This window comes from Bos indicus, chromosome 2, assembly GCF_029378745.1.
Source record: "Bos indicus isolate NIAB-ARS_2022 breed Sahiwal x Tharparkar chromosome 2, NIAB-ARS_B.indTharparkar_mat_pri_1.0, whole genome shotgun sequence".
Taxonomy (NCBI): domain Eukaryota; kingdom Metazoa; phylum Chordata; class Mammalia; order Artiodactyla; family Bovidae; genus Bos; species Bos indicus.
Window position 1 is genome coordinate 127,441,547 of NC_091761.1, and position 12,124 is coordinate 127,453,670.

The 12,124-nt window shown below is 42.9% G+C and overlaps 1 protein-coding gene across 6 annotated transcripts; it reads left to right on the forward strand.

Moving 5' to 3' along the window:
* Window positions 1-4,001: 4,001 nt before the first annotated feature.
* Window positions 4,002-8,238, forward strand: RSRP1 (arginine and serine rich protein 1). Of its 6 annotated transcripts, none has more exons than XR_011562983.1 (6): window positions 4,002-4,238; window positions 4,571-5,109; window positions 5,717-5,868; window positions 6,288-6,332; window positions 6,557-7,189; window positions 7,776-8,238. XR_011562983.1 is itself a non-coding variant. In XM_019981124.2 (5 exons), the coding sequence occupies exons 2-5, from the start codon at window positions 4,623-4,625 to the stop codon at window positions 7,893-7,895; spliced, it is 843 nt and encodes a 280-aa protein (XP_019836683.2). In that variant the 5' UTR covers window positions 4,128-4,238; window positions 4,571-4,622; the 3' UTR covers window positions 7,896-8,238. The 6 variants fall into 6 exon arrangements, 2 of the variants coding, with proteins under 2 accessions (XP_019836683.2, XP_019836674.2); XR_011562985.1 differs by having other exon boundaries at window positions 7,106-7,189; XR_011562981.1 differs by having other exon boundaries at window positions 6,288-7,189.
* Window positions 8,239-12,124: the final 3,886 nt, after the last annotated feature.

The following is a 12,124-nucleotide window of genomic DNA, read 5'->3' on the forward strand; positions in this document are numbered from 1 at the left end:
GTCGCTTCAGTCGTGTCCAACTCTGTGCGACCCCATAGACTGTAGCCCACCAGGCTCCCCTGTCCCTGGGATTCTCCAGGCCAGAACACTGGAGTGGATTGCCATTTCCTTCTCCAATGCATGAAAGTGAAAAGTGAAAGTAAAGTCGCTCAGTTGTGTCCAACTCTTAGCGACCCCATGGACTGAAGCCTATCAGGCTCCTCCGTCTGTGGGATTTTTCCAGGCAAGAGTACTGGAGTGGGGTGCCAACCCCAATTTATTAACAGTTCTGTGAGATGGGTCGCTGGTCTAAAGTCAAGGTGTCAACAGGGCTGCCAGTGCATTCTTTCAGGAGACCTAGGGGCAAATCCCCAACATCTTGCTCAGTTAGGTATTGAAGGAATTCGGTTCTGAGATTGTAGGACAAAGAGCTCTAGTTCCTTGGTGCTGCCAGCAGGGAACCATCCTTAGTTCCCACAGACCTCTCTGAGTCCTTGCAGATATTCCATAACATTTCAGAAGCAGCAATGAAGGGTGGAATTTTTCTCTTGCTTTGAGTCTCTCCTCTGATTAGATTGGGCTACCCTATATAATGCAGGATGTGATTTTGCATCTTCCCTCCAAAAACAGTGGCCTTTGTAAAAATCTCACCCTTGACTTGCAAAGCAGCTAATTAATACTCCTCCTTACAGAAGTGGTAAATTCATTGGATGAAAACTTATTTTAAGGCAACTGTCATGCTTATTAACAATGTGTGTGTGTGTGCATGTGTGTGTGAGACAGTCACTCAGTCGTGTCTGACTCTGTGACCCAATGAACTGTAGACCACCAGGCTTCCCTGTCCATGGAATTCTCCAGGCAAAAATACTGGAATGGATTGCCATTGCCTTCTCCAGAGGATCTTCCTGACCCAGGGATTGAACCCTGTTCTCCTGCATCACAGGCAGCTTCCTTACCACTTGAGCTACAGGGAAATCCTTATTATTAACAATTAATATGTCTAAAATGGTCATCTGAGTTAAATTCACCTATTCCAGTTCATTTTAGTTCGCTGATTCCTAAAATGTTGATGTTCACTCTTGCCATCTCCTGTTTGACCACTTCCAATTTGCCTTGATTCATGGACCTAACATTCCAGGTTCCTTTGCAGTATTAGTCTTTAGCATCAGACCTTGCTTCCATCACCAGTCACATCCACAACTGGGTGTTGTTTTTGCTTTGGCTCCATCTCTTCATTCTTTCTGGAGTTATTTCTCCACTGATCTCCAGTAGCATATTGGGCACCTACAGACCTGGGGGGTAATCTTTCAGTGTCCTATCTTTTTTGCCTTTTCATGGGGTTCTCAAGGTAAGAATACTGAAGTGGTTTGCCATTCCCTTCTCCAGTGGACCACATTCTGTCAGACATCTCCACCATGACCCGCCCATCTTGGGTGGCCCTGCACTGCATGGCTCATAGTTTCATTGAGTTAGACAAGCTGTGTTCCATGTGATTAGACTGGTTAGCTTTCTGTGATTGTGGTTTTCAGTCTGTCTGCCCTCTGATGGAGAAGGATAAGAGGCTTATGGAAGCTTCCTGATGGGAGAGACTAAATGATGGGGAACCTGGGTCTTGTTCTGATGGGCGGGGCCATGCTTAGTAAATCTTTAATCCAATTTTCCACTGATGAGTAGAGCTGTGTTCCCTCCCTGCTATTTACCTGGGGCCAAACTATGGTGGAGGTAATGAAGATAAAGGTGACCTCCTTCAAAACATCCCATGCATGTACTGCTACACTCAGTGCCCCCAGCCCTGCAGGAGGCCACCACCGACCCACGCCTCCACAGGAGACTCCTGGACACTCACAGGGAAGTCTGGGTCAGTCTGCTGCACTCAATATGCCAACAAATTTGGAAAACTCAGCAGTGGCCACAGGACTGGAAAAGGTCAGTTTTCATTCCATACCAAAGAAATCCAATTTCAAAGAATGCTCAAACTACCGCACAATTGCACTCATCTCAGTCAGTCAGTCAGTCAGTTCAGTCACTCAGTCATGTCCGACTCTTTGCGACCCCATGAATTGCAGCACGCCAGCCTCCCTGTCCATCACCAACTCCTGGAGTTCACTCAAACTCATGTCCATCGAGTCGGTGATGCCATCCAGCCATCTCATCCTCTGTCATCCCCTTCTCCTCCTGCCACCAACCCCTCCCAGCATCAGAGTCTTTTCCAATGAGTCAACTCTTTGCATGAGGTGGCCAAAGTACTGGAGTTTCAGCTTTAGCATCATTCCTTCCAAAGAATACCCAGGACTGATCTCTTTTAGAATGGACTGGTTGGATCTCCTTGCACTCATCTCACACGCTAGTAAAGTAATGCTCAAAATTCTCCAAGCCAGGCTTCAACAAAATGTGAACCAAGAACTTCAAGATGTTCAAGCTGGTTTTAGAAAAGGCAGAGGAACCAGACGTCAAATGGCCAACATCTGCTGGATCATCAAAAAAGCAAGAGAGTTCCAGAAAAACATCTATTTCTGCTTTATTGACTATGCCAAAGCCTTTGACTGTGTGGATCACAATCAACTGTGGAAAATTCTGAAAGAGATGGGAATACCAGACCACCTGACCTGCCTCATGAGAAATCTGTATGCAGGTCAGGAAGCAACAGTTAGAACTGGACATGGAACAACAGACTGGTTCCAAATCAGGAAAGGAGTACATCAAGGCTGTATATTGTCACCCTGCTTATTTAACTTCTATGCAGAGTACATCATGAGAAATGCTGGACTGGATGAAGCTCAAGCTGGAATCAAGATTGCTGGGAGAAATATCAATAACCTCAGATATGCAAATGACACCACCCTTATGGCAGAAAGTGAAGAAGAACTAAAGAGCCTCCTTATGAAAGTGAAAGAGGATAGTGAAAAAGTTGGCTTAAAGCTCAACATTCAGAAAACTAAGATCATGGCATCTGGTCCCATCACTTCATGGCAAATAGAGGGGAAACACTGGAAACAGTGTCAGACTTTATTTTTTGGGGCTCCAAAATCACTGCAGATGGTGATTGCAGCCATGAAATTAAAAGATGCTTATTCCTTGGAAGGACAGCTATGACCAACCTAGATAGCATGTTAAAAAGCAGAGACATTCCTTTGCCAACAAAGGTTCATCTAGTCAAAGCTATGGTTTTTCCAGTAGTCATGTACAGATGTGAGAGTTGGACTGTAACGAAAGCTGAGAGCCAAAGAATTGATGCTTTTGAAGTGTGGTGTTGGGGAAGACTCTTAAGAGTTCCTTGGACTGCAAGGAGATCCAACCAGTGCATCCTAAAGGAGATCAGTCCTGAATATTCATCGAAGGACTGATGCTGAAGCTGAAGCTCCAATACTCTGGCCACCTGATGTGAAGAAGTGACTCACTGGAAAAAACCCCGATGTTGGTGAAGATTGAAGGTGGGAGGAGAAGAGGACAGAAGATGAGATGGCTGGATGGCATTACCGACTCAATGGACATGAGTTTGAATGAACTTCAGGAGTTGGTGATGGACAGGGAGGTCTGGCATGCTGCAGTCCATGGGGTCGCAGAGTCGGACACGACTGAGCGACTAAACTGATGTCTAAAATGTATCCTACTTATACATTCTTGGAAATAAAAGTCATCAGTGTTTAATCCCTAGCACCAAAATTATAACTGGAATAATCTCAGACGTCATTCTGAACCTTCAGTAAATTAAAGGTCAGCTATGGGTATCTCTGCAGTCTGTTTTTACCTTTCTTACTTTTTCTAGCCAAGACACATTTACTAAGACAATGCATGCAATGACACGCTTTCCGTGACGTCTCAGGAGGGCGGCCCACCTTCCGGACACGGGTCAGGAGGAAGTGGCCAATAAGGGTCCCGGGAGGCACAGCCCGAGCCTGCAGCTTCCCAGAAAAGGAGACCACGCCCCAGTCAACGGCCGGGCATCAAGCCCCAGCGACTAGTGTATCCCGCACGATGCTGCCTCATTTTGCCCCACGTACAGCGGAAAACCCAAACAACCAGCGGCTGATATCCGGATGGCGCGAAGGCGTGCCCGTGCATGCGCATCCCAGAGGCCAATGGGCGAGGCGGAGGGTGGGGCTGGGCGGGCAGAGAGGAGAGCGCCAGTTGGACGAGAAGAGCCACGCCCACCACGCAACGTCTCTGCGCACGCGCCGAGCGCCAGCTCCTGGTATTTTAGACGCGTCTGCCGTCGCCCTGTTCAAATCTTGTCGGGACGTCTGATCTGGAGGGTTTCGGTAATCGTTTGGGGAAGAACAGTGACAACCTCTTCGTCCTTAGCTTCTCCAGGAAGGCGTGCGTTGGGCCTTTCTCTCATTGAGTGAGGCATCGACGGCCTGTGGTGGGTCTTCTGGTGACAGGGTGCCCCCGTCAGTACCTCAAGACGTGTGTGTTCCCGGGCCTGTGTGAGCCCCGCGGGTGGGGGATGGAGGGTGGCCGGGCGGGAAGGCCGGCCGCAGGCGGCGCCACTGCCTAGAGGCCAGGAGGTTAATTTTCTCCTCGACCTGGGGCCGCCCTTGCAACTCACTTCCGGAACTTAACCTTTTTTTCTTTTCTCGTTTGTTTTTAGGAACTGAGTTTCTGGCAAGGGATACTCGTAGAAGAGTTAGCTGCCGGCCGAGATGTCCAGTTACGTGAACGACCTGTGGTCGGGTTCGCCGCCCAAGGCCTCGCCCTCGTCCTCGCGGTCGGGCTCATGCAGCCAGCCGTCGTCGGCCTCCGGGAGCCGCTCTCCGTCCCGTTCCAGCGTCTCGAGCCGGTCGTGGTCCCGGAGCCGCAGCCCGCCCGGGCGGAGGAGCCGCTCCAGGTCTCGCTCCCGAAGGCGCCACCAGAGGAGGTACCGGCGCTACTCGCGCTCTTACTCGCGGAGCCACTCGCGTTCCCGCAGCCGCCGGTACCGGGAGAGGCACTCCGGCTCCACTCGGAGGTCCTACCGGTCCCGCAGCCGCTCCCGCGGCCGCTTGTATTACCGGAGTGCCTACGCCATCGCGCGAGGCCGCCGCTACTACGGCTTCGGCCGCACCGTCTACCCCGAGGAGCGCAGAAGCTGGAGGGGGCGATCCCGGAGCAGGTCGCGGAGCCCAACCCCCTTTCGCTTGAGCGAGAAAGGTGAGTCTTTGGAGAGGCCTTCGGGGAAAGAGGAAGGACCCCAGCGGGTTAATAGTTAAGACTCCGGTACGGTTGGCACCCAGTTTTAAAATGGATCGCTTTCTTTCCCCCTAGGGCTTAACACCGTGCGTTAAATGGCTCGGTGGAGGGCAGTTCTGGGTGGACCAGCTCTCAAAATGCTACTGATTTATTGACCAAGCTTTGATTATTGGTGGCTCAGACGGTAAAGCGTCTGTCTATAATGAGGGAGACCTGGGTTCGATCCCTGGGTCGGGAAGATCCCCTGGAGAAGGAAATGGCAATCCACTCCAGTACTATTGCCTGGAAAATCCCATGGACAGAGGAGCCTGGTAGGCTACAGTCCATGGGGTCGCAAAGAGTCAGACACGACTGAGCGACTTCACCTTTCCTTTCCTTTGATTATTGAGGGAAGCTTACTTTTCTAAACAAAAGAGGTAGAATTCTCTTTCCATAAATAGAAATATATTTTATACGTGGAGATACTGTTTAAATATCTTTATGTTACTAGTGTAAGAACACTTTGATTTTGAGTTTTTTTTGGAGAAATGATACCGGATAAACGAACATTTTGTGTTTCTTTTTGTAGATCGAATGGAGCTGTTAGAAATAGCCAAAGCCAATGCAGCAAAAGCATTAGGAACAGCCAACTTTGACTTGCCAGCTAGTCTCAGAAGTGTTCCTGTATCTAAAGAAAGAAACCAGGAAACAGCTGTACTGACTAATGGTGCAAAGTCTGAGGTAAGTATTTTGTTTATTTTAAAAATAATCTCAAAGTTCATCTCTAAACTTAAACTTAATATTAAAATAAAGAAGCTCTTCAGAAGACTACTACCAGAAAGAGCTGATTATCCATTTTTATTTCATTTACCCTAGACTGTTTCTTGGAATGGCTAGCTAATATAATTTAAATAACAGACCTGATAATATTAGATAGGGTCTTTCCCATGAAAGTGGGAGACTAATGACCTTTATTTTCAATTGCCATAATCCTGATTACTTCCGTAATTGTAGCTGGCACTTTGATGTCTTTGTAGTTACCAAGTTTTTCTAGCTAGTTTTTTATAGAGTATCTGTAATTCTCATTTGCAGGGTTATGTTCCCACAGATTCTGTACTCAACATACAGTATAGTTTATCTGCTTTATTTCTGTCTTATAGAAATCATGAATGTGGTCTCCAGACATTGATGAAGAAAGTCTGTTGGTAATTGATACATGCGCAAAAGCATCAGAGGTTAAACTAATTTGAAGTCTATGTTGACACTTGAAAGCTTAGTTTTTTGTTGGTAGATTCCGATGCATGCTAGAATTTGGGACAAGCACCATTTGGATAAGATACTAAAGACAATTTTTAAATGAAAGTGTACTTTGTAATGGCGGGGCATCTGATACAGATGTCCCTTTCATAATATATGCAATATATTCCAGATGTTTTGAGAGATTACAGAAGAAGAGGCCTGCTTCATTTGCAGATAAGTTTATTATAATTCTCCAGAAATGTGCAGCATAAAATGCATAGCTTTAAAAGTTTACAATAATGAGGAATTGATACACTCAGTTAACATAAGAACAATGGGTTATCTCCTATCATGCAGACTCAGATGTGGGTTTGCCTAAGCATTAGTGGTGGACAAATAAGAGTTGAGTTGATTTTTCAGGTGATTAGGTACCCAACTGGATGGGCAAATGCCTTAGTTCTTTTGCAACTAGGTATATTTTGGTATGATTTTATTTTCATAGTTACTTGAATTTAGATCAGAGGGATACATAACAGTACTGCTTTATGGAGAAAGGTGTCTTAAATCATTGAATCAATTTTATGGGAAAAACTTAACAAAAGTACTGTTATTTTAGGATGTTGATTGGTTAGATCAAACTTGATTTATGTCTCTACAAGTAAATTTATAATACAATTGGACAGCTTTTTATACCTACAAGGGTATCACTTCTCAAATTTACTTTCTTTTACCTGTCTAGCTATCAGACACGTTAACAGAAGATGGAACAAAAAATGCCAATGAAAAGTCTTATCAGCAAAAAAGCATCACTTTTAGCTCTAACGTAAGTATATCTAAGCATTGATCACTCAAAAACTAGACTTGGAATGTATTTCTGTCACTGCTGCGGCTGCTAAGTTGCTTCAGTCGTGTCCGAATCTGTGTGACCCCGTAGACGGCAGCCCACCAGGCTCCCCCATCCCTGGGATTCTCCAGGCAAGAACATATGAGGGCTACTAAGCCACTAAATAGAATTTTTAATACTTTTTTTTGTGTGTGGTCCTCACAAGTGACCAATAGGTTCCTACTCTAATATGCACATTCTCAGTTTCAGCGTTTTCCCCTTTTAACTGTTCCCTTTGTCCTTTTTGATTGTTGTAATATTTTAAAATCTCAGAATATCCTATGATTAGAATAATCAGCTAAAGGCTTAATAAAATTTCAAAACTATCTTAATATCTCCCTATTGCAGTATGCTTTGCACGTATCTGATTTCCCCTACTAGTGTCTTGGCTTAACAGTTTGATGGAATCAAGTTGCAAGTGAGGTCCATGGCTTTGCATTTGGTTGGTGTCTTTTATTTAATGTGATATTTTAAATATATAATATATGTGTTTGGGAAGCTGACTTAAGAATTTGTTTTCTTTCAGAATTCTGTAGCAAAGCCTATGCTTCAGAAATCAGCTAAAGCTATTGCTGAAGAGAATTCTTCAGGATACCCAAAAATAGATAAGAAGAAAAGTCCGTATGGACTATGGATACCTGTCTAAAAAAAGCCAACAGCTAAGGTTGCCTGAAATGCACTTTTTTTTTTGCAAGTTTGTGTTTCTAGCATTATTCCATTCTTGTGAACCATTTAGTGGTGGTTTTGCAATTACAAATGACAACACAAAAATATGTAAATACTTAATTTAAATAATGATTTAGATTTCTCTTACAGATGGGAGATAGCACAAATGGACCGCAGGTTACACACAGGTGGGATTCTTGTATATTTACACTTCTAGATGTTTTATATAATATGGATGTTATGTAGAAGTGAAATTTTTAAAAGCAAACAGTAATTGAACTGTTTGTGTTGTAAACATTTTGTTAATAAATTTGTTTTTATTATTTTAGTCTTTCTTGATTGTGTATATTTTACATAATGGGTTTTTATTTAATGAAGAAGAATGAGGTAGTATCTCCTTTAAAACCTTCCTGTTCCCAGATCCAAATCCATGGATTGATACCATAGGGCTCAGTGACCTCACCTGGGAGTTCGTGAGAAATGTTGAACCTCAAGTTTCTACCCCAGATCTGAATTAGAAATTGAATCACAACCGTGTTTCCCGTTGATGTAGATACTCATTAAAATCTGAAAAGTTTGGCCTTAAAGACTTAATATTAGCATAATGTTGTCCTGAACTGAGCATCAGGGCAGGAAACTCAGAGGTTGAAGTGGAGTTGCTCAGTGAGCTAGAAAACAGAGGCTTTAGTTGCATTTGTTTTTTTCTATCATGTTTTAATAAATATTCATTGATTTGAAATTCTTGAATGCTTCTTACTATAGCTGAGAAGGAACTTAACTAAGCATGTAAAAAAAATGAGTGTTACACTCAAGATCTGGACAGTTGGTTTAAACATTAGCTACAGACTTTTGTAATTTCTCCTGTTATTATAGTAGTGGATACCAGAACTAGAAAGATTTAAGCCATTTTTAGATGGTCTCTCCAAGCATTTGACTAATTGCATAAATGTTTGAATTTAAATTTAAATTAAAATTCAATTCAATTAAATTTAAATTTAAAAAGATAGTGGAGATCCTCAAGTGGGATGTAATACTGTATTAACTAAAGCTGTGCTATCCAGTATTTACGTGCACATCCCGTTAAGACAGCCACTAGCCCCGTGTGTGCTTTTGACTATTTTGGAAGTTGACTAGAATGACTGAGGAACTGAATTTTTTTGGTGATACAATGTATTAGGGAGTACTAGTTACATAATTACGGTAATAAAAGGTGTTTATCAGTTTCACAATCAATAGCCAGACAAAAAGTAAAAGATGATTACAATTGTAAGTCATAATGGGAACATGATGAACAATATAAAATAATTCATACAGTTTGAGGGAGTCAAAGTGATGAGATAAGTGAAAGTGCATACATGTGTTTTCATCCATCCGGCCAGTCTGGTTGGTTGATGTGTTTAATCCATTTACATTTAAGGTAATTATCGATATGTATGATCCAGTTACCAATTTCTTAATTGTTTTGGGTTTATTTTCTGTAGGTCTTTTTTATTTGTTTGTTTCCTGCCTAGAGAACTTCCTTTAGCATTTGTTATAAAGCTGTTTTAGTGGTTCTGAATTCTCTTTTGCTTGTCTGGAAAGCTGCTCCATCAAATCTGAATGAGAGTCTTGCCAGGTAGACGTATTCTTGGTTGTAGCTTCTACCCTTTCATCACTTGATAAATATATCTTGCCATTCCTTTTTGGCTTGTAGAGTGTCTGTAGAGAAATCAGCTGATAACCTGAGGAGTTCTCTTGTATGTTATTTGTTGTTTTTTGATACTTTATTAAAAACAATAAAGTTTTTAATACTTTATCTCTGTCATTAAGTTTTGTCCATTTGATTACTATGTCATGGTATTGGTATGCTCCTCCTCGGGTTTATCCTGCCTGGGACTGTTTGTGCTTCCTGGACTTGGTTGACTATTCCCTTTCCCTTGTTTGGGAAGTTTTCAGTTACTATATTTTTTTAGGTACTATCTCTCCTTCTGGGACCCCTATAATGCAAATGTTGGTGCATTTAATGTCCCAGAGGGTCTCTTAGGCTGTCTTCATTCTTTTTCATTCTTTTTTTCTATATTCTGTTCTGTGGCAGTGATTTCCACCATTCTGTCCTCCAGGTCATTTATCCGTTCTTCTGCCTCAGTTATTCTATTGATTCCTTCTAGCACATTATTCACTGTTTGTTCTTTAATTCTTTTTGGTCCTTGGTAAATGTTTTTGTTTTTTTTTTTTTTTGCATCTTCATTGTTTTCTCAAGATCCTGGGTCATTTTCAGTATCATTATTCTTTTTTTTTTTGGAAGGTTGCCTATCCACTTTATTTAATGGTTTTTCTTGGGTTTTATCTTGTCCCTTCCTCTGGGATATAACTGCTTTTTCATGCTGATTAACTTTGAATAATGTGGTTTTTGTTCTAGCTCTTGTGAAACTGTGGTTCTTCATGCTTCTGTCTGCCTGCTGAAGGAGGCTAAGAGGCTTGAGTAAGCTTCCTGATGAGAGGGACTGGCGTGGGAAAAAATGGTCTTAGTGTGGTGGGCAGGGCCTTCTTGCACAGTAAAGCTTTAATACAGTTATTGGTTGATGGGTGAGGTTGGACTTCCTCCCTGTTAGGGCTCTTTGGATTAATGGCGACCTCCAAGAGGGCTTATGCCAAGGGCTAACTTTCTGAACTGCTGCTGTCAGTACCCCTGTTCTTGTGGTGAGCCCCTGCTGACTCACATCTCTGCAGGACACCCTCCCAACCAAGGTGGTTTTGGTTCAGCTCTCCTTTTGGGTCACTGCTCCTTTTCTCTGGGTCTTGGTGCATGCAACATTTTGTTTGTGCCCTCCAAGATTGCAGTCTGTTTCCCAGTCCTGTGGAAATCCTGTAATCAAATCCCCTTCAAGGCCAGATTTCCTAGGGATTCCCAGTCCCTTTGTTGGATCCGCAGCCTGGAAAGTCTGAGGTGTGGTCCAGAACCTTCACAACAGTGGGAGAACTAATTCAGTATTACTGTTCTCCAGTTTGTGGGTCACCCACCTGGCAGGTATGGAGTTTATCGTGATTGCGCCCCTCCTACCATCTCGCTGTGGCTTCTTTGTCTTTGATATGGGGTATCTTTTTGGTGGGTACCACCATCCTCCTGTCAATGGTTGGTCAACAGCTAGTTGTGATTTTGATGCTCTTGCAGGAAGAGATGAGTGTACATCCTAGTCTGCCATCTTGAACTGGGAGCCTAGAACTGAATTTTAATTTATTGCAAAGTGCAGATAATAAATATTTCTGTGTAGAATATTGTATTGGATAAGAGCTGCTGTTAAATTTGACCCTATTAAAAATGTAAATGTGCAAAGACTTGGGTATATATGTCCCTGGACATCAAATTTGTTACTATCTTTTAGGTAGTCTTGGTCACATTCTCATCCTTTATGCCAGCAGCACTTGATGTGAACAAGGAATTTCCTGGGAGAAAGTTTTTCTGGGTGAAAAAAAATGTTTCTTTTCCACTTAGTTTAACAGTGGTTATTGGGAGGGTAATTTGCTTCTAATTCATGAGAGTTTAAATAGTAGGTTCATTTTTATTCTAAGGAGACCTGAGAATATCAATAGACTGGCGTAGTTACATCAAAGTACAAGAAAACAGGATTGGTTTTAGGGTTTGTAATTTTTTAAAAATGTGGATAACATGAACACCCAGTTAGTATAATTTGTTGGTATATCCTTAGCAAGGTTACAGAACTCCCCAAGGTATTCTTTGTAAGGGAAACTTTTGCAATGAACTGATGACAAAATGCTACGATACTTTTCACCTTCACTTAGCTGGTGACAGAAAGGCACCTGCTTTGATTGTGATTTGTGTTCAAATACAGCCTTTAATAGCTAAGTATACAAGTCATGTAACCTCTTTAACCAATCCTCCTATATAACAGATTAGCCAAATCTGTTACTATGGACGTGTGTCACTTCTGAGTTTCCTTCTGCAGTGATCTTACCTTTCAGCCTTGTTCAGTCGCTTAGTCTTGTCCGACCTTTTGCAACCCCGTGGGCTGCAGCATGCCAGGCTTCCCTGTCCTTCAGCATCTCCCAGAACTTGCTCAAACTCATGTTCATTGAGTCGGTGATGTCATCCAACCATCTGGTCCTCTGTTGTCCCCTTCTACCTTCAGTCTTTCCCAGCAGCAGGGTCTTTTCCAGTGAGTCAGTTCTTCACATTAGGTGGCCAGTATTGGAGCTTCAGCTTCAGCATCA

Excerpts from the sequence above, each read along its gene's own strand:
- RSRP1 (XM_019981124.2), top strand. The coding sequence starts at position 4,623 with ATGTCCAGTTACGTGAACGACCTGTGGTCGGGTTCGCCGCCCAAGGCC. Across the intron at positions 5,869-7,105 it reads CTAATGGTGCAAAGTCTGAG|CTATCAGACACGTTAACAGA; the intron begins GTAAGTATTTTG and ends TTACCTGTCTAG. Across the intron at positions 7,190-7,775 it reads GCATCACTTTTAGCTCTAAC|AATTCTGTAGCAAAGCCTAT; the intron begins GTAAGTATATCT and ends GTTTTCTTTCAG.